Source organism: Blennius ocellaris (assembly GCF_963422515.1).
Source record: "Blennius ocellaris genome assembly, chromosome: 5".
Classification (NCBI taxonomy): domain Eukaryota; kingdom Metazoa; phylum Chordata; class Actinopteri; order Blenniiformes; family Blenniidae; genus Blennius; species Blennius ocellaris.
The window spans coordinates 16425779-16447987 of NC_137654.1; the positions used below are offsets into that span (position 1 = coordinate 16425779).

The following is a 22209-nucleotide window of genomic DNA, read 5'->3' on the forward strand; positions in this document are numbered from 1 at the left end:
TTATTATGCCATTAGGCCCAGATCATCTCAAATCTTGCTTCATGTAATCTTGACACCTGGCCATTAAACTTTTTTTTAACTTTCTTTCTACATGAAGGATGAATTGATGTCAGAGCATTTTTGAGTAAATTGCATGAATTTCACTCCACATGCATGACAGTTGGAAAATTTGCATTATTCAGATTTCACATTTAGTTGTTCCACATTTTTTATGATCTACTAAAAACCAAACTATTCAGCGTTACGCTTTTTGCATGGGGAATCACAATCTACATCAAGATTTGTCAGGGAATGCAGGTGTGGATGGAGCCAAAACCGAGAGGTGAGACATGTTGACAATACGAACCGACAATGATGACTGAGGGAGAGGGTTTAAATACACAAGGGAAGCACACAGGTGGAACACAACAATAGGAGCACACAGAGGGAGGAGGACATTGGTTAATTGGAAACACGAGGTGAAACACACAGCGACAGACACAGAGACCTGACAAGATTAGCAAATCCAAGCGATGTGCACTCGTGCGATGTTTCCTTCCAAAGTGTGGCGCAATACAACTAAACATTAGAACAGAGTGGCAACCTTTGTGCAGCACACAGAGGACGCGCAAGCTCAGCTAATGGCTCACAATTAATGTGATTTATTTGAAGGAACAATTCATCAACTTCCAGTGAATCTTTACTTTTTAATTAGAATCTCTTTCCTGATTAAATTTACTTGGAAGTGACATATGTTTGTGCTGTCATTAAAAGGGCCATTACAGTGTCATTCTCCCGAGTGAAGAACAATGAAGGCTAAACTACCATATCAATTAGCTCGTGGAGTCGGACGAGAAATGGGATAAATAAATTAGTGAAATTAGACAGGAGGGAAAGTAACAATGTTTCATGCAATTTACTCAGCTTTCTTTCTCAAGCACTTTGTAAGAGCTGAAACTAAGTGCTGCATATAAATAATCATAAACACACAAATGATAAAGAACAACAACATTCACACATTCTACATAAAAAATATAATTCAGTTAAGGTTTAATTGAGCAAAAACAAGCACTCTTTTCTTCTCAGTATTTTTAACTGCAGATGCTGTCATGGGATGCATCCCATGGCATATAACTATAGCCATTTGAAAACTTGGCGTCGTCGTTCAAATGCCATGTTTTCATGTGCCTGAGTCAGTAGCTTAGCAACAGCACAAGCGTCAAACTTTTTATATGGTGATTATATATATTTTTTAAATAGTCATGTCACAACATGCTCCATGACAGATAAACATAGATGTGTGTGCTCTTTGAAACACCTCGATCTTTTGCCACCTGGATGTCATATCTACACAGATCTGTAATCTCTCTTCTGGAGGTAACTGGTGCATGAATTTATTGATAGCTACAGTATATAATTTAAATAAATTTCCCTGTCAGTAAATTTATTTGGTTAGAAGTTTTCTTCTTGAGTGATAAACTATCATTCTTTAAATTATGCAGTTGGGTGACTGTAATAACGTACCTGCTGAAAACAATCTCCCTCCAAAGCGAAGTCTAACATTGACAGCCGTGATGTTTGAAACAGCACAATAAGCGAGTGCATGTAATAGAGCAGCAGGGAGGAATAAGGCCTCGGCAGTGCTCCAGTATTTAAATCCCTCCACAATGTATTAGGCCAATTGCCGTGATGCTTCAGTCGCCTCAGACCTTGAACACACTGGCAATGGAAACGTTTCTATTTGCATCAGTTCACACAAAACCACCACCACAAGTAATGTGCCTGTGCACACAAGACCACCTGAAAACACTGTAATTATGTTGTGGTGCAGTAACACTGCCACAGAAATACACAATGGCAATCTAGATACACAAGAGAAAAGAGTCATTTATATGAACCGACAACCAAGTAGACTTTCTGCTTTTGGTCAAACTGGATGATGGAAAAAAAAAAAAAAGTACAAGAAGATGTGAAAACTTGTTCTAAAAGTCAAACACAATCCTGTTAATCCGCCATTGTGTTGTGGGCTAGCTGGGTTAGTGCATGCAATTTAGAGATGACATCAATTCAGCATTTTCACCTGAAAAGATGGTGAAACTGTGCCAATGTTTTCAGATTCCTCCACTTTGGAAGTCGGTTATAATAATTAGTGGTGTTGTTCCACACAGACACTGGATTTATGTGCATAGAATGCCAATCCCGTTAAAAAAAAACTGTAAAGAAACAACTAAACTTGTCATCATGTGGAGAGGCCTTTAACTACTCTTTAAACTTGTTTCTAAAAGATTTGTTATCGAACATTTCTCGCAAATTACACACAAAATCCTTCTTGTATCTCCTCCTCCTCAGCCCCATAGTTACAATGAACCCAAACTTGGCAAGAACATAGACATTTGTTACTTTTCTCTAGGTTGCATAAACATCAGCAAAGTCAGTTCAGGATCTTAAATTTCATAGAAACTCAGGAGCAGAACTCCTGGAAGAAGACACAAAAGACACGAGACAACATGAGACCGCCACATGAGAAAAAAGTCAGTCAAGATAAAGGTTTGAAAAGATGCGGCAAGAAAATAATGGCGTCACTCTTTTGTCCCAGCCTTGGGAGAGAAAACAAATGTTTGTATTCTTGCAAAGCCTTTATGTAGATACCTTAAGAAAACCACTGCAATGGAGTAATGATAGTATTAGACCCAAAATTCTGGCTGTCAAATCAGTTTATTACATACATCTGCAGCTCTGCTCATAGCATCAACAGTTATAAGGACAATACAGAAGCTTCCAAACAGCCTCAAACTGCCAACAATCTTTTTTTTTTTTTTTTTTTTAAAGGCACAAACAGCAAGTTGAAAGATACAGCACTATACAACTGACCCAGTACAAAATACAACTTCTTACAGTTACAGCTGCACTTAATACTGCAATTACAGCACAAAAAATATGACTATATCTAATTTGTATTTGTTATTTGAGAGATTCAAATACTGCACTACTGGCTCCATTGAGGGCAGCTATCAAATAATGTCACATAAACTCGCTGGTTCATGCAGGGGGACATAATGCAACTCAAGCCTGAGTGGAAAATAAATACCTGAGTAAAGCAATGCTGTGATGCGATACAAGATAATCATTGCAACATGTGTTCAAAGGCAAAACAAATGATTATGAACCTGTGTACCTGTTTGTTTTGAAATGAGAATAAAGAACCACCTGTTACTGCAGTAAAGACATTTTCTACCGACTTTAAACCTTGTTTAGGCACTTGCGGTAAATGAGCTGTGACATTGAGTTCTGGCAGTGGCATTTTCTCGCTGATCAACAGCTGAACTTGCTTAATTGTTGAGTGTTTTCCTCAGGATTAGATCCCACCAGCTGCTTGCAAATGAGTTTTAATCAAGTTCTACCTTCTTTTTCTTTTTTTTTTATGGATTTTACAATTGAAAAATGCTAATAGTTAATAATGACTTTGCTTCTCTGAATCAGTTTTCTGGAAATGGGCATCATCCCTTCAAGAGGAATCTCATTAAAGCTTCCAGAAATTATATCTTTTCAAAGAAACAATTTTCAAAATGAAAAGATAAGTGCTGAAGACATTTGCTGTGTCGTTGTTTTTACATGACTGATTATACTATCAATTTCTCATTATTTTTGTACTAATTCATAAAAAGAAATGGCTTCAATTAAAATAAATGTATGATGCAACCCTTAAATAATATGTGAGTTAGTTTTGTTTTGCTTTTGTCATCATTTTGATTATTACAAGATTTGATATGATATGAGCTGAATGTGGCCGCATGCATCCTCCAGCCTCACATTTTCTGGTCCAATTTCCAAAACACAAATTATTTGATGGTTTCACAGGTGTAAGGATGAGGACAGCCACCATCAAGCAAAATCTCAGATAAAAGCGTACATTGGATTTACAGCTAAGTGCATTTTAAGGCGAAAATCTATTAAATAGATGCATGCTGGTGTGATCAGTTCATTTACAAACACGCGGCTGGTTCATCAAAACCAATTGTTCACGTAACCTTGTCGTGCAAATGCTTTTGGTCTTTGAAATGAGGCATGAACTGTTCAAGCAACAATCATGTTCCCTCCTCTCATTTTTATGCTTAATGTTTACATTTACCACCATAATTAGGTTTAGCTATTTGTGCAGCAGTTCCATGTGGCAGTTACATGCTGTAAGTGGCTAATAATGAGACTCAAATATAAATACAAACTTTTAAATAAATAAAAAGCTTGAAGCTCATATTTGCAAATTGCTGGTGCAGCCAATCTGCATGTACGTGTTCCACCAACTGAATCAGACAACAACACGAGCAAACATCCAATCCGAGACAGGTACACTCAGATAGGTGAAAAAATATATCTATCATTCAGTAATAAGCAAAAATGACATGCTGGTGGGATGCACATTCATAGTTTCCCACTGACAACATATTTTCCCATGAAATGTATATATTCTTTACCATTTGCATATTTTTTGTCTCTTCTTTAAATAAACAGCAGAAATAACAACTATCACAAACACTGCAAGTACTCAAATGTGCTTAGAATAGCATCAACTCAGAAATAGATGTAAAAATAGCATGAGAGACAGTGATTTTCTTTTTAATCTCTCACCATTGTTTTGCAGCAGTCTACTCATAACATCAATATGATGACATTAATAGCTTTTTTCAGATGGTGATGGCCGATAGTCCAGCATGCTCTGAATGTAACAGGAACAATCTTCTCCTTGGAATACTCACATAATGCTGATGAATCCCGGGTCCGCGGGGGTCCCGCTATTGTATATGGCATCAGCGAGGTAATAGCTCACACACAGTGCCTCTGAAGAACCTGTGATATGTTTGGAGGAACAGCACACCAACAGAATAGGATACACATTGTTCACTACTGCAACAACGAAATCAGACTCCAGAGGACAAACTGCTCAACAGGGAATAGTACAGCCACACTTAGCATAGTATCATATGGGAGGGAGGACTTCCAGAGGCCCGAGTCTGTCTTCGATGTACGACTTCAGACGCTGTTGGGGTTGTAACAGAGCATGTTCAGTTGCAGGTTTTCATCCCAGTGTCTGAGGATGATGAAGAGCTGATTGGCAGCGGACTTGACGGAGGCTAAATCTCGGCCCTCTGGGATGTCCTGTGCACTCAGCCACATGCTGGCTTTTGCGGCTACCAGTTCCCACTCGATGAAGTAGCTGGCGGAGCTGTGCTCCAGCCAGGCGAGGGCCACGGCCGTGGCCCACAGCATGCTTTCTGGATCCATCATCCTTTTCAGCGCGCCGCCGGGCGACGCCGAATCAGAGCCCCCCGACCCGGAGCTCCGCGCACTGTCGCCCTGGGAGTGTGGCGAGAGCGGCGGCTCAGACACAGTGGACGGACTGGCTAACGAGGACGGAGCAGCATCCATCCAGGCATTTTTGGACTGATGAGAAGGGCTGCGAGTGCCCGTGGCGTGCTCTGCGGCCTGCTGACATGTTTCTGTGTCAAACGGTGATCTGCATCCGTCATCGGCACTGTCGGCACGGCGGCTGCTGGAGTGAGACAGGTGGCCCAGACTCGTGCGGTGGCTGGTGAAGGGGGACGTCCACTTTAGCTTGTTCATGGGCACATTGATGGCATCGCACAGAGCTGCATCCAGAGGGAACGCACCACATGCCTGCTGCAACAAAACCTACATATAAAGAAACAATGGGAGTTGGTCAGTTTGATTTGGGACCATTCCTACTCACTGATTTGTTTACTAATTGCAATAAAAAAAAAATCTTTCTGCAGATTATTTGTAATCATACAGTTTCTGGGTTGTAGTTCATCTTAAATGAGATCTTCTGCAGTCTCAGTTGCATTGTTTCCGACACGTGTCTGAATGTCTATTCTTACTACAAGTCTCTTCATAGATCTTTTTTGGCTGAGAAATGGGAGCTGAAACAGAGGAGACTATGTGTGCAGAAAAACAATAGTAAAGTGGAATTATTAGAGGTTAATTCGGTATAGCATGTACTCATCTAATTATTGAATCAATCTTTGAAAAGTGTTGACTGTTTTGGTCTCGTTTCTCTCAAATCGTGTGGAAACACTGACCTCAATCCAGAAATGCTTCTTTGGCATATGGTGGGCATTCTCTTCATAGATGGTGAGCAAACAACCTCCAGCAACTTATATCTTCCTGACTACCAATAGTTGAAATGTAGCCTCTGTGGTGGACATTTGTAAACCTGGCTATCTCTGACCCACTGCATCTTACTGAAATAACTCATATTGGTATCCACAGAGGACATTTAAAGCTTTTCAACGATATCAAAAATGTTTTCAGTATTCCAATTACCTTGCAAATATTAGGGAATTAAAAAAAAAAAATTGTGATTGAATAACTTTTTTTTCTCCTGGTAATCTCAAATCTATTTGGACAGGATCCAATCCAATACTTGCATGGTATACAAGTCCAGAAATAAAAAAATAAAAAAACAAAGGAAAGAATTATCAAACCAATCAGTAAACACAAGAATGTAGATTTGACATGCACATAATAACTTTTGCAAAGCCTTTGATTTTTTTAAAGCCTCCCTGAAGTTTACCACCACCAACAGGCTGACAGTGAGAGGCGAGGAAGTACTGTAATGACCCGAGGAACATGTGTCACTGTCTGCACTGTTAACTACACTGTGCTACATATTTCAACAACACCCATCCTTTGCGGCACCAATCATTCGTTCACTATGAGCTACCTTCGACAGATTCCTGGATGTCAACAGACAGGAAAAAGCATTTTCTGGGCAGATGTTCAACATATCTTATATTCTGCAGCTATACATTTCAAACAGAGACTTTCTTTTCAGTAAATGTGGACATCAATGATTAATACATGGACAATGTCGCATTCGCTGCATAATCAGATGCTTGAACCAAAGTCTTGGTTCAAGGAGAGGCTGGTTTTAGTTTTGTAATATTAAGGTCTGACAGTTTTTGGCTCTGTTATTCCAGTGCTGGTGATTTATTTGCCTAGACCAAATTTGTATTTTGCTTCACAACAGCTTTGAGAGCAAAAAGGAAAATTCATCGCAAAAGAATATCAGCTTTAGTTAATATATTGTAAAATATGTCATGTTCATTGTTTTATCCCTGCATTACTTTTTTACTTCATTTACATTTTTTTTTTTTTACAAAACTGGATGAATTTGTCAAGAAAAGGATTATGATGTATCAGATTATAACCTTACTCAAGGGGACTTTTGAAAATAGCTCACACATACTACTGATTATTTTTCAAACACACCCAAATCTCACATATCTGCCTCTCCAGGCAAAACTCCTGCCAGTTAAACTTAGTGTATGCGGTTTGACATTGCATTCACATGCATATAGATCCGCGACCCACCAGAGGAATGTAGTCTTTGTTTTCATTGTCACTCTCTCCCATTGAATCACCGGACTTGCTGTGCGATCGACACATGAACCCTTTGGCAGCTCGAGTCAGAAGACGAGTCCTGCTGAGGGCCAACCTGAAGGATGAGTGGAGGTGAATGCAGGCGTCAGTCACGGTGCACAACATGTCATTGAGCCGGCTCAATTAAGAGTCAGTCAGCCAATTTCTAACAGGACATTAAAGAAGCTTTCTTTTCTGCATTTTGCTCAATGTCAAGATAAAAATGTCAGGCTTGAAGTATGGAGGTAGAGATGCAAATGCCATTAGTCTAATTCACTTTACTGACATGAATCTAATTAACTTTTGAATTGAAGATGGTTTAAATGGATTTTATCTGAGGAGAATAAGCATGGTTTCCGGAGGATATCCAAAATATTTTGAGAGGATTTCACAAAAATGTCATGGGTTCACTGAGGACCTCAGTAGAGATGTTTTAATTAAAACAATGACGAATTACAACATAATTTTGGGTAAATCCATTGAATTTACACAAATTTTACAATTTCCTTTTATTACCAGCCATCAGGATTCCATAAAATTAGGCATATATAGTCATATGCATTTACAGATGAATCAGAACAAATATTTAATGACATAGTATGGTCCAAGAATTACTATACTTTGAATATATCAGTAAATATGTGATGAATTTACCCTGACATTTGGTACCAAAGGATTCCAATAGGACCAGTATTTTGTGACATGCCCAAAAATATTAGACAGATTTGCCATATTTGCACACAAATTGTCATATGTCATAATAAATTACATTTGTCATGATTTCACATTGTAAACCACTTCAATTTGTGAAATATTTGTAAGACTTGGTGAAGACAGTTAAATTCCCAACTCAAACTATTCTATTGATTTCCACAAATAAATAGTACAAAATACTGATTGATCATACCAGAAAAATTTAAAATGATGCTTCTATTGAATGAAGTAACATAATCTACAATTGATCTCAGGGCCAGAATGCACTGAAAGCCTTCATCTGTTAGCTGATTGTGACCCTTTGAATTTGCTGATTTGCATTGTATTGCTTTTGTCTTTTCCAGACGGCTTGACTCATCGAGTAAATGCAATGACAAAAAGCAAATGGAAAAGACAAAGACAAAAGAGGAGAAGCATTGACAAAATGGAATAAACAAATCAAGATAGAAAAAGAATATGACTAGCTTTGTATATTTTCTGTATTAATGATTCTCTTTATATTTCCACTTTTATTTCATTTTCATTTTGGCACTCCTGTGATTCTATACACATCATGTTTGGTCGTATGAACGAGACTTGAGCTTTTCTCTCTCCTTCTTGCTATTTCCCTCACTTGATTATATGCACACAAGTGCATCGCACCACAAAAAGTCCTCCAGGAGAGAACGTATATATGCCAATACTCACTCCTTTTAAAAAAAAAAAAATCATGGTCCCTTCTTTAAATCAAGTATTTCCCTTCCTGTATGAGCTTCTTCTCATCCAGTGCAGATGGCTCTCGCTTTGTCTTGATGCATTAACCTCCAGACAGCATGTTCAAAGGGTCACAATCAGCTAACAGATGAAACCTTTCAATGTATTCTGCCCCCGCGAGGCAGCATGGAATAACAAAGAAGTCCCCATGTTTGCTGAAGGAGAAGCATCACAGCTACAATATAACTATGCTCCCAGCAAGCCTCCAATCACCCACCTGGCAGAAAAAAGGCTCTCCACCGATTTCTGTGACTGGTCAGAGGTCACAGATGGACTCCTCTGGGAGACTTGGAGACAGAAAGGCAGAGACAGAAGCGGTATCAGACAAGAGTGAAATGAAGCAGCGGCACGGGCCATCACCTTGCTATTCAATTCCTCACATTGACACAGACCTGGTGCTACATATTAAAGAGGTGAAACGCTCGCCGAACATGTAACAGTGACAGCGGGAGACCTATAACCCCACAGCTGTCGCCTCTCTCTGGGTGAATCCTCTTTCTGTTTGCAGCAGTGCCTTCATCACGAGCTCAATGCCCCGGACAGAGTTTGGACTTCTGTCATCACTTATAGAAATAGACACTAAAATGTCAATAATCTCTTGTTACACGTTCGAGATAATGCAGCTAGGTTGGGGGGGGGGGGGGGGGGGCGGCAGCCAGCACTACGGTTAATGCTGAAGGTTGTGGGGTAAAATTGTAGAAGAGACACAACAAATGTACCGGCTGATGGTGTTACACTCACCTTCCGCAAAGGTACATTTCTCCCAGCCGGAGGAGGAGGGGGTGCTGCACGGAGAAACACCATCGTCTCCATCTGAGGCAATGATCAAAGCACAGTTTGAAGGACCTCAATTTGTTGTTTCTTTTGTTCCCAAAACCTCACAAGACATTTTTTTTTTCTATTAGGAAACACAACAGGAGTGTCTGCTGCGACTCATCAAGATTCCTGCCCCTCGGGCAGCCTTCTTTTGTATCTAGAAGATGCCGATTCGGTGTGTTTGAATTAGTTCCTGCAGTTGCTATGCCACGACTGAAAACCAGCTTAAAATGTTGTGGCCTTTTGCAGAAGTATTTTTAAGGTAAAACAGCCCACTTCTTTCTGAAAGTCGAGAATGTCACAGCTTCCAGAGGTGATGACGCACGACTGCAACCTTTCCATGTAAACAAACCACAAGTTGAAACGAATATAAATACATAAATCCAACGACCAATTATCCACAGTGGAATATTTTTACTTTAAGCTATAATTATTGCATTTCTCATTTTTTCCCCACTGTTATGAGGCTTCTTTAGCTTGGAGACTGAGCTTACTGTTGGGCAGCATGACATCTTCAACTTCCTCCGACATGCCGCCTGATTGAGAGCGACCCAGCCCGATGGAGTAACCTCTGTTCTTTCTGCTCCCCGAACGAGACCTGGAGTGTGATCCTCTCTTCAGACCTTCAACTGAGGCAACACAAACTTAGTCTTAGAACAAATTGATTGGCTTTGTACCTAAACAAGTGAGACATGGTTCTAAAATCACAGTATATTACATTAAATAGTAAATTCACATATATATTTATTTGGTGCAGTTTTACTGCCTCAGAAGTCTTCTCACATTCACATCAATGGTGGCAACTGTTAAAACTCCCAGGGGTTCAGTGTCTTGCCTGAAGACACACTGACACACAGAGATGGGGTCGAGCACCACAGATGCATTGTCTCACACCAAATATTGACTTTTTTTGTGAATGTGAGACTTCCTAACATTTTTCACATTCTATGATATAACAGCTGTCTGTAATAAAAAAAAATATCATGCTGATTTTGCTAGGTAGAGGCCTTTCATTTGTTTTAAACAGTCTGTAAGTGTAACTCTTACACTAATGGTTTTGCACTAAAGGTTATTTTCTATTTTAATTAAATTGGTGTCAGCTACAATTTCAATAAATGTACTTCTAAAAATACATGTTTCAATAAAATAATTGATTGTTTACGAAAGGAATATCTATAAATTGCTGGTGGCGCATAAATACACATAAATATATGTAGTCATGTTTGAGGGTTTGAATGTTTTAAACTTTTTCATTGAGTAATCATGACTCTACTATATAGAGTTGCAGAGACTAAAGTGGTGCAAAAGCTTAACGTGAATTAAAATGATGAAAATGTTTACATTTTAAATGCACAAATCAGAAATTGTTGACTTTTTAAAGCCCTAAAGATTTTAAAAGAAAGCTTTGGTTAGCTCCTCAGCCACATTATTAAATTTTTAGACAAAGCAATGCTGTCTATTTTACTTGCCTTTTGTGTGTGTCAAATTGAAGACTTGTTCACTTAAACACTTTGTGAATAATTGAAATCCATAACATAATGCACTGTGCTGACAGAGCCTTTTGAAAAACCTTAAATGCATTTACAGTCACCATTATGGGTAAGTACCAGACAGAGAAGCAGATGTCATGCAGCTGAGCTTCAACACAAACAGACATGAGAGCGATGTCTGTCACTTCAACTACATTGAACGTCTAATCTTCAACAGCAATAAGAAGTTTCTCCAGTTTGTTTACACTGTGCACAGGGCACACACAAAAAGAGAAGTGGGAAAAAAATGTTGACAGTCAAGGTATTTCCACTTACCGGGGTTTAAGTACTCAATACATGTCTGCAAATACTCATTAGTGTCAAGGTCGATGGGAACAAAGGCTGTGAATTTGCTCAGTATATTACAGGCTTTGCTGGTGTGAATAGCATATAACTGGTACTTCCTGCCAGACCCTGAAAATCACAAGAGGGACAAAAGTGGGATAATACAGCAGACTATAGACATGCATAATATTTAACTGGACCGCAAGATACTCAATGAATGTAATTCCAAATATTTCTAATTCCTGCATCAATCATGTATCACATCTCTAGTAAATGTGCTAATTTGATCTCTTAGAAACGAATTGCAAATTAGTTTTCATAAATCCAAAGGGTCCAATTAACAACAGCTCAAAATCTCAATTGGCAACATGTGGATTCAATGACATAATTTATGCAATTTCCCAAAAAATTGCAGTCCCATTAAAAAAATCCTCATCCTCATATTTTGGTTCAGTAAAGCTCAGAAATACAGTAGGTGTATAATGCAGAAGCTAAAACAATTACAGCCTTCTTTTTAAAATGTATCCTTTAAAACTTACAGTATCTCAAAACATTTGAATATACCTTCATTTCTGGGGGGGTTTTCCCCTCGTTTTAAAGTTTTCTTCCATTTCTTCAGGTGATAGTAATAAAAACATTCATAGGAATATGCAACATTATAGCCTGAGTTAATTTCTACCTTCAGTCCCCTGACATGCTAATTCCAGTCATATGAAGTAAAACATTACAATATAATATATAACAACATCAGCAGGGGAGATTAAAGCTCAAAAATGTAAAAAGGAAATATTGCTGATTTCAGATCAGAAATTTCTCTAAAAATTGTTTCATAAAAGGCATTCACAAGGTTGCACATAAGTCACATATAAATGTTAATGTACATTGTGACAAAATTTTGCTTTGTGATTTGGTCTTATTTCTCACATACACATGATTAAATTCTCATATTCAATTGTTTGGAGATGCGCCACCTCCACACAAGAATGAAAGCCAATGAAACCATTCTTTAAGCCTTCATCATTTCTAGCCTTTAATAAAATGTTCTATTTCAATTAGTGAATCTCTGTACAACTCACCATGTTCAATCTCACACTCCTTGTCGGCCATGTGCTCAAAGTCCTGTATGATGGAGCGTCCGGCCAGATGGTGGAAGGTCTCGTTCCAAAGCTCCTCATGAACTTTTTCCTCCTTTTCCCGGCCGTTCAGAAAGGGCTCGATGTCAAACACCACCTCCCACCTCATTGGCTTCCCACACAGCAGTCCGCTCACCACCGCCTTGCAGTCAACTCTGTGCTGATTGGTGGCGGCTAAATCTGAAGTTTGAACTTCCTGGGGAGTTTCTGCTTGACATAGCTGGTGTCCGTAACCATCTGTAAATATCACAGGTGGGGAAACATTTGTGGAGGGGCATTCAGTTCCCACACTCTGGGTTTTATTTATATTTTTCTGAAGGTTATTGCTTAAAAGTTCACTTGGAAAAGGTCTTGAGTTAAATTGTTCCTCTCTTAGCAGGTTTTGTTTTGTTTTTTTAATACTGCCAATTTATATTTTCTGCTTTGTCCACAGAGTGTTATTGCAGTAAAAGTGCTTAAAAAATGGCACTGGACAAACTTTTCTGTTTGTTTTTCCAAGTTGTAACTTCAACTGAAGTAAGTCAGACATTAGACAGACCCACAAAATGTCGACATTTTGACTACTTTAGCGTCATAGTAACATATGCCATGAAAGAGGCAATGGAAAGATATTCTGAAGTAAAACAAGTGAGTAAATTCCACTTCCATCAGTTAAAAGAAATCTCAACAAACTATCCATATCATCCCACTAAATGTGTTCAAAGATCTGTTATCTGGACAGTTCAAATATGAATTAACACATTTGCATTCCAAATCCAGTTTGTTCCCTCACCTGTGTCTCCAACACTGCTGACAGATGGGCTGTCTGTGGATGTGGATCTGGATCTGTCATCCCCAGCAGTGCTGCGGGCCACAGGCACCGTGCCGCCGTCACAGAGGGGCGTATTGTTCTCTGGCTGGTGATGGAAGTGGTGGTCCAAGTCGGCCTCCTGCTGCAGAAGCTGCTCCTGCTGAGGGAGCGATCTGTGGCAGCTGGCCGCTCGCCCTCTGGAAGAGGCGGCACACAGGCTTGCGAGCTGTGGCTGAAAAAAAAAAAAAAAAAGAGTCTGTTTTAACACCAAATATTCTGCTGTTATCATGGATTTCAATAAGATATGGGCCCTCTGATTATAATTATGGTTATTTCCGACCTCGCTGAGGCTCAGATTTCATGGTACTTAAGAGTGATTAATGACACGAGGACTATGTAAATCAAGCAATTTCTTGCACCCATGGCTGCAACTAAGAAATTTATTTAGATTTTCAATTAGTCTGGAGATCCATTTCCCTGTGTAGGGAATGTCCATATAATGAGGAAATAAAGAAAAAATGTTAATCACATATGTATTTATTTTTTCAAATCCACAATGATGAATCCAGTTCTCTTACTTTTATCAGGAAACTCATATCCAAAAGAAATGGGTGTGTACTGTTTTGAAATGAAGAGCGGTGTTAAAGTCTTTTGGGGTGTCATAATGTCTATAATTCTTAAATGAAAGAAATGCTGCATTCCCCTAGGCTGTAATGTATCTGCAAATGCATTTTCAAGAGAAGGCATCACTTCTTGCCAGTCCAGTGAATCTTGTTTAGTTATACTAACATGCTCCCGCGAGTAATCTTATGACTCAATTGTCATTCATAACTGCTGCCCTTCATTACTGGGGAGGGCACATTACTGTGTTCTTGATTATTTTCCAGTCCAGACAAGGGTCAGACAATTATTTAATCAACTGAGTGTGAATGCAAATATATTTGTGGTAATAATTCATCATTTTTCATGTTTGAAAAAAAAACAACAATGTGAGTCACAGCATATTTCTCCCCAGCCTATTTAATCTCTGAGTAGAATCAGACCTGGTAGTCAGTCTTCCACTGAGCCTCGTGTTCGGGGCTCATCTGGCCTATCAGCTCCTGGACTTTGGCCCTCCTCAGTGGATTCTTGTGCACCACGGAGCTGGGGTCGCTGGGAGTGTAGACCTTCTTGGCAGGGTTGTATTCAGTTATCTGGTTGGTACTGTATGCACGTCTTCTTGGTGACGTCCTGTCTAAACCTGATGTTTCGTAGATAAATAAAACACTCTGTTAGCCTGTGACAGTTTGGGACATCGAGATGCACACGGTTGTCTTGTCACAGAAAATATCTTGAAAAGAAAAGAATCTCTAATGTAAAAACAGCTTCATTTCAGAATTCTAAAATCAAATACAAATAGAGGCTTATGAAGTTTAAACATGTTATTAAAAATTTTTTTTTACAATTTATTCATTTCACAGGTTTATGGTGGTAACATGATCAAGATTAGCATGCCAATCCCTGTCCAGTGGTGCAGGGGTTAACACTGGTTTGGTTCCAGTCCTGATGACCTTTCAATGCTCTCAAGTAATTTGAAGCCAAAATAGGAAATCGAGCCACCAATCTTGTGATTGAAAGATTTCAATAGGTTAATGTAAATCTTTTGTAATAGCCTGGAGCATCGAAGGTAGATGGATCATGCAAGACATCATCACTATACTATTTTTGCTGATGACATAAACCAATGTTGGTGATTGCACTAGTCAAACTTAGTTAGAACTCAGTGGTTGGCGCATTCACCTGACAGCAAAATTATTCAAGTCCAGTTTAGGGTCTTTCTGTGTAGCATGTTCTCCCCTCCCACAGTCAAAAGGGTGTGAGGGTAATAGTTCCCAATAAATTCACTATTGTATGTGTGAATGTGTGTCTTTTTGCTTTTCTGTGACGTACTGGTGACCAAATGAGTCTTTGACATATAAGAAGTCAAAGCTACACTCAAAAGACCCCAAAAAATTCAAAATCATAAATTGTGAAGTCAATTGATTAGCTTCTTTTTTTTTTTTAAAGCTACTTTATATATTTGCAATGTGATTCCATGAGTGACTGGGAAGTGGGAAAATTACATCTGAATGCTGTATTGCTGTGTGCTGTAATCTGACTGTGGAAATGGGGAGTTTTGAGGGGCATCAAGAAACTAATAGGACGTCTCACTAACCTGTACATAATAGAAGTGAATAAATATTACCAACCTTAACCTTACGAGCATCGCTTCTCCCTCATGTTGGTTTCTGATAGAAGTAACAAGATTGTTTATCATTTATCTACAGCTTTTTGATAGGTTTAACCAGTTGGCTCACTCTGGAAATTGGGACTTTCTCAGTTTAAAGAGTTCAGAATTTTTAACTGGAGTGAATGCACTATTGATTCAGACACATATTACATATTGATCTCAGCCTGTTTAAACACCAAATCAAGGCCAGTAGATTAGCTTTGGTGCAAATATATAAGCCACTGTATCAAACAGCTTCGTCAAAGTGGAGGTTGGTGGCACAAATGTGCCAGTGATTTTTGGAACAAATTAAGTTTAATTTGGCTCCTCACATTTTATCATACATAATGCAGAGCGTAACCTTGCTGATACTCAACAGACCTAAATGTGCTAATTGTTGGGAAATTTCATTAACAACCTGTCATCTGTGAAAAGCAGCATGAGCAGCATAAGATAATTATGTTGCTTGTACATGTTGATTTCTGTATCTGTCAGTTTCTGAAGTAATATTAGCGTGAATGTATAATCTGACTGAAATGATCACCACATATGAGCAGTATTTTGTCCATCTGCTGTTAAGATTTTATTTTTGTAATCAATACTATTAATAAATCAACAATATGTTAAATCACTGGAGTTTCCACAAGTGCACCACAAACTCAGGTATATATCTCAGCCACTTTTGAAGTTATTTGTGATTATTTTATTTAGCTGTAAAATCATCAAATGGTTCTCTTACCAATGGCATCGTGCTCTGCAGTCAGAGGGCTGCAGTCTGCCATGGAGTCCTGGCAGAAGTCACTCTGGGTCCCGGAAGAAGCCTCCTTGTGGGACCCCTGACTGTCCACACCCGCCTTCACCGGATCCTCTTCTTGGGAGTGATAAAACACCGAGCTGGCTGACTCAATGGAGCGCATCATGCTGTAGCGCCTCCTCTTATCCTGTTGAGTTCAATAGGTGATACAACTGCTTCCAGGACAACTCATTCATAAAGTGGGAGGAAAAAAGCTCATTCTGATTTACCTTCTTTTTACAACAGCCTTAAAAGGCTCCATGTTTTTTATAAAAAACATTCAGACATGCTGCATACACACTCAAATTGTAAATATTAATCTTTCCATTCCATTCCATCCATTCCATACATCCATTCCATACATCCATCCATCCAAATACCTTTTGCAAAAAGCAGTAAAGTGAGATGCATAAATTATTTACCAAGGTCAACATCAAATGAAACCACACAGTTTAGTCAGACTGTAGTTTTATGAAGTGATCAAAACATATAAAGTCAATATGCATGCAGGTGTCTTACAGATTTGGGGTTGGCGTGGTAACGGGTTGTGTCACAAACCACGCTGTAACCAATCAGACTGTCCCCTGGAAACAGGAAGGTGTTGCCCACAGGGGACAGCAGCACTTCTTTGGTTTCCGGAAAGAGCCACTCAATAGAAATGTCACTGAGGACTGGAGCCATGGTCTTTTTCAGGGATTTTATCATCTGTGGGTGGAATAAAAATATTTTTTAAATATAAAACACAGCCCCTCTGAGAGTATATTTAGATTGAGTGGCAGTTTTGAAAAATGATTTTATAATTAGTATCCATGACAGGCAACTGAGTCTTTTGAAGCCTCTGCATAATGGCTCTCCAGTGGTTTTTCTGAATAACTGGCTGCTGTTAAGAAATAGATACCTTGGGCTGCAGCCTCTCGCCATCAGCCAGAAACTCTGCCGTTCCTTTGGAAACCGTCGCCAATCCATGCACCAGCCTCCTGCAAGCACTCTGTCCAATACCAAATGTAAAGCATCTGCACAAAGACATTAAACACAGCATCTGCATGGACAGATCAAGAGATTGACATACAAAACAACAGGTAGCGTTTCAGAAGGCGTGCACATCTTATAGACAACTGAGGGAAGAGCAACTGTGAGGTAGCCACTCAATTTAATGATGAGCATTTAATGATGCAATGTCATACAACATAATACATTATTTCAACGAACATTTATCTGGCTGATTTCATTTCTGTGCATTAATATAGAAATATACTTTACCATTGTTACTGTAGTACTTTTTAAATTACTTGAAGTAAAAAGTAATTACATACTCAGGGAGTAACCCTTTATAAGGCAAGTGATCCAATTTGGACTTCCGTATTCCTCCTGTTTTTCAAAATTAAAAATTACACAGCAAACATTGAAACATGATTATCATTGAAGATCCTATTTTCTAGGCTTTTGTGTTTCGCCACTGTGGCTTTAGAAAAGCATGACGTTCTAAAAGTCAATACACTGACAAAGTGAATCCAATTAACTGGACATAAAAACTAATCTGCTGGCTAAAGAGAGACTAATGGGTGTATACTTTTCCCAAACATATTCCCACTGCCCACAGGAAGTCCGATTCAGGGTTGCGTTTTGTAAACACTACCTGATGTTGAAATGCAGTAGTAATCAAGGGTGTGTAGCTAATATTTTACATTAATCTTAGATATGTATCCAAATTAGGGACATTTTTATGGTAGAAACCGCAAATTGTGCATCACTACAGTGTGTAATAGAATAGAATAGACTTAATGAATCCCGAGGGGAAATTCATTACATTGTTGTTCCACACAGAATAGAATATTAATAGAATAGAATATTAAAATGTCAAATAAGAAAGAAAGAACAGTGTGATGCTTTTCAACAGAAATTTATATGAATGTCACACAAGGGTGCCGTGAATTTAGATCCTGACTCAATTTCCAATTATCTGAATGAGTGTCTTAATTGTCCCTCTCAGTGATGATGTCTTAATGTGCACATAGCTGACGCATTAGCTGAACTGTCAGCACCTCGTGGGTCAGTGACTGATTTACTCATGAGTTCAGCTGCGGTCACATCAGTTAATGAGGGGAAAATGTTATAGTTTGGATAGTAGCAGAGAACAAATGATAATGAGAAGAAGAATGCACAAAGCAGCGGCAGAAATCAGGCAGCAGTAGTGGATTCCCACTGTGAAGAAGAGTTCAGTGAAAGCAGCTCTGAAACCGTTTTCACGTACGACCAGATATTGCGTTGCTAGTGCAACTCAATAATTGTGACTGTGTACTACTGTGTCTACTCATCAAAGTAATCAGTTGCTAACTCATGACTACCGAAAGAGTAGACTTTACAGTAATCTTTTGAATTTTGAACATGCTGTTCTCGACACTGTCCACAACATGGTTAGATAAAAAAGAAAAATAGTCATTATCACTGGGTGCTGCTGTGATAATGACCAAAGTGTTTGTGATTTGTCTGCGCTTTGTGTCCCTAATGCAATCATCTGTGAGAGGTCATCCATTAAAAGGGAAAGACAAAAGTCAATTATTTCCAGAGTGACTCAGGACAAGGATTCACAGTTTGAGACTTTAATGGAGTGGCAGAAATAAAAGGATTTCCTGGTGTACTGCGGGGCTCTGTCGTGCCACCGGCGCTCTCCTCTCTCCTGACAGCTGGCGTTCAAATGTATCTGGCAGCTTTGTTATTTCCTCCCAGCTTCAATACAGATGTGCTGGGCTTTTTTTTTTTTTTTAATCTCAAATCCGAGGGCTGCCTGATGGACTCTTTGTCTTGATACAAAATGTTTGATCGATACAACATAAGCTGCGTGCTTCCTGATTTCATTTTGAGGGGATTACAGCTCCATAACCAGGTGTTAAATGTAAGCCCCACAAGAAACCCAAGATGGGATTTCTGCATTTGTTATTTGCATAATTAGTGTAAACAGAGGGTGAGCTTGTTGCTATTTGCTTTGATAGAACATACAGTAGCTTCTCTGTGTTTACGCTTCTCGTTGTACAATGCAGCGGTTGCAGCCCTGATTGGCACACAACAAATTGATCATCGTGTAGTAGAAGGCTGGAACAACTTTAACTCCAATGCTGCGGTACTAGAATGCCTCCACAACAACGTCACACATTGCTTATTGATCTCATTTTCTAAGAAGAGTGTGTGAATAGTAGCACTTACCTGATGTAGCGAGCGTGGCTGCGCACCAGCTCGATAACTTTTCCTGTGTTGCTGACGGCGCCGTCTGTGAGCAGAAACAGCAGGCGGGGGTGTCCGCTGAACATCGGCTGCCTCAGGATCCAGGTGAGGGGTGTCAGGATGTTGGTGCCCCCCATGTCAGCTCTGATCTTCCGGACATACTCACAAGCCAATGCCAAGGCATCCTGGATCATAAAGGATTACGACAGAAATAAAACATTGATAACTACTCCCACACTGGACTTGAAATGAAAATGATTGTGTCAAACATGTGAATATCCTATGTGATACTCAACTTCACCTAAATTACAATATAAATTACTTTAAAAAAAAAAAAATGTCCAAAAGATATTACAAGTCAAACTGAGGTCAAGTCTGCAATGTATACCAAACAGCAATTGCTTATTTACTGAATAAACCACTTCATTTCCCAACCTGGAATTCAGGGCACACTGCAAAGGCACCAGATATCAGATTTGGGTTATTGAATTTTGCTCCAAAGTTGTCAGAATAACCTTTTTATATGTCAAAGAAAACAATAAAAATGATCTATTTCATGTCATTGCGTGTGGGTGTATAGTATCTGTCAGGTTTAGCTTCACTGTATTGTCCGGGCAAATTAAGATCTTTCTCCTGTCTGGATTCTGTAGAATACATAGAAATGTGATTTACTGTGTGAGCTGTTTGTTGAAAATATATTATGTGTTTAAAGACAAGGACTTAGTAGGTCACTCAAGATTTAAGACCACAATTCCACAATTAATCCATTTTCTACGCCACCTATATCCAACTTAGAGTTGTCTGAAATGAAGCCAATTGCAGTTGACATGGGGCAAAAACCAAGGTGAAGACATTCACCATAAAACCTCCAACTTCAATAGATTTCACTTCTCTAGAGCTCTTTTACAGATTCAATCCCCAAAGGGCTTTTACATTGTCTGCCAAACTTACCCATTCACAAACACGTAAAGTCCCAGAAATGCCTATCTCTCAGAATCAATTGATCCGTCCGTCTATTCATCCATCCATCCATCCATCCATCCATCCATCCATCCATCCATCCATCTACACAAATGTAGAACATGTATACTCCACACAAAAAGCCCCAGCAGGGATTTGAACCCATTGACCGCTCACTAAGCACTTCTTCATCATGTGCAGTACTTAGTGCTTTTCCAGTGAATCAGTATCTCTATTTCTTGGTTGACCAACTCTAACCATTAAGATGGTGACAAGAATGTTTATCCTGACTCCAAAAGCTGAATTTTAACCAATTTTTTTGATACAAGGATATAAAAGAATCATAACAAATAATTATTGGAAAACTAACTGTGGATCTGGAAATTAGGTTCAATAAATCAGTACATTTTATAGTCTTGCCTTGACCATTTAGAATCACATGCTCAAATTCAATTTTTGACCTCATCACCTATGAAATCAATCATTTATACACGAGAAATATGCTTGTAAATGATACAATGAGGTTGGATTTATCCAGTCTGCTCTAATAATAAACTAATAAGTTATAACAAAGTGCAACCTCACCTCCTCGTAGTTCTGGCTGGATGTGAACAGTGATTTGAACGTGGATCCGAAGCCGATCACGTTGAAAAGACAACCAGGCACCAAGCTCTTCAGAAGAACTACCATGGCATCCTAGAAAAAAAAAGACACAAAGAGCAAAGACCTTTTCAAAGAATATGTTGAATACAGGGTGGATTTTCTCTGGCTGTTAGGTGCTTAATGTCCTCTTAAACTATTTGCGGAGATACAGCTATGTCTACAAATGTCTAGACGGACGGTGCTCTCCGCCGCCGCCGTCAGTGCTGTGCAGCGGATTTTCTCATAGAGAGGAATGAGTGCAGAGTGCCATCATGTTGGACCATTTCATCCATCACTGCCTCTTCTGCCGCAGAGGGGCAGTTTCCACAAGGACCACTTAGAGAAACCTGTGCTCAGTTAAAAAAAAAAAAAAGGGGGTGGGGGGGGAATGGCACAGCAGCTGCACGCTGTTGCACAAAACATTAATTCAAGTGAATTGACAAGGAGGAAAACAACCACTGTGTCATACTCCTTGATATCTTTTGTAACGTTTTATCCAGTTGTCATTTTAAAATGTGGAAAATTAACATTTGAACTCTAGGACTTTATTCAAGATTTTATACATACTTTTATATTAGTATCCTTATATATATGCAAATGAGATTGAAAGTAAAAACAAACATATTTGATCATTTGTAGCATATGGGCAAAATTCCCACAAATTTTTTTAAATCCAGCTGTCATGTCTTATAAATTAGTGGTTTTCAAAGTCTGGAGTGCCAGAGACCTTCAGGCGAGAAAACAGAGGAAATATTAAAATTGTTTAAGAAGAAGTCATGATGTCAATAAATGAGTGGATGCTAAACTGTGAGTTACTTTATCAAAACATTTTCTTAAGACTCAGAACATTTTAAATCGAGCAAAGTCAAAATTTGAAAATAAACTTAATATTTATTGTTATATTTCATGAA

At 38.9% G+C, this 22209-nt stretch overlaps 1 protein-coding gene across 1 annotated transcript in view; it reads right to left on the reverse strand.

Moving 5' to 3' along the window:
* Nucleotides 1-5007: 5007 nt before the first annotated feature.
* Nucleotides 5008-22209, reverse strand: part of vwa5b1 (von Willebrand factor A domain containing 5B1) — a gene marked incomplete at both ends in the record, with an annotated part of 28548 nt that continues 11346 nt past the window's right edge. Inside the window, 14 exons of the mRNA XM_080497163.1 lie at nt 5008-5667; nt 7369-7492; nt 9101-9170; nt 9625-9696; nt 10194-10328; nt 11505-11642; nt 12590-12883; nt 13419-13668; nt 14480-14676; nt 16424-16625; nt 16997-17182; nt 17376-17490; nt 19679-19881; nt 21242-21352. Coding sequence (XP_080353289.1) covers nt 5008-5667; nt 7369-7492; nt 9101-9170; nt 9625-9696; nt 10194-10328; nt 11505-11642; nt 12590-12883; nt 13419-13668; nt 14480-14676; nt 16424-16625; nt 16997-17182; nt 17376-17490; nt 19679-19881; nt 21242-21352 — 2757 coding nt within the window. The remainder of the gene's footprint in view (nt 5668-7368; nt 7493-9100; nt 9171-9624; nt 9697-10193; nt 10329-11504; nt 11643-12589; nt 12884-13418; nt 13669-14479; nt 14677-16423; nt 16626-16996; nt 17183-17375; nt 17491-19678; nt 19882-21241; nt 21353-22209) is intronic.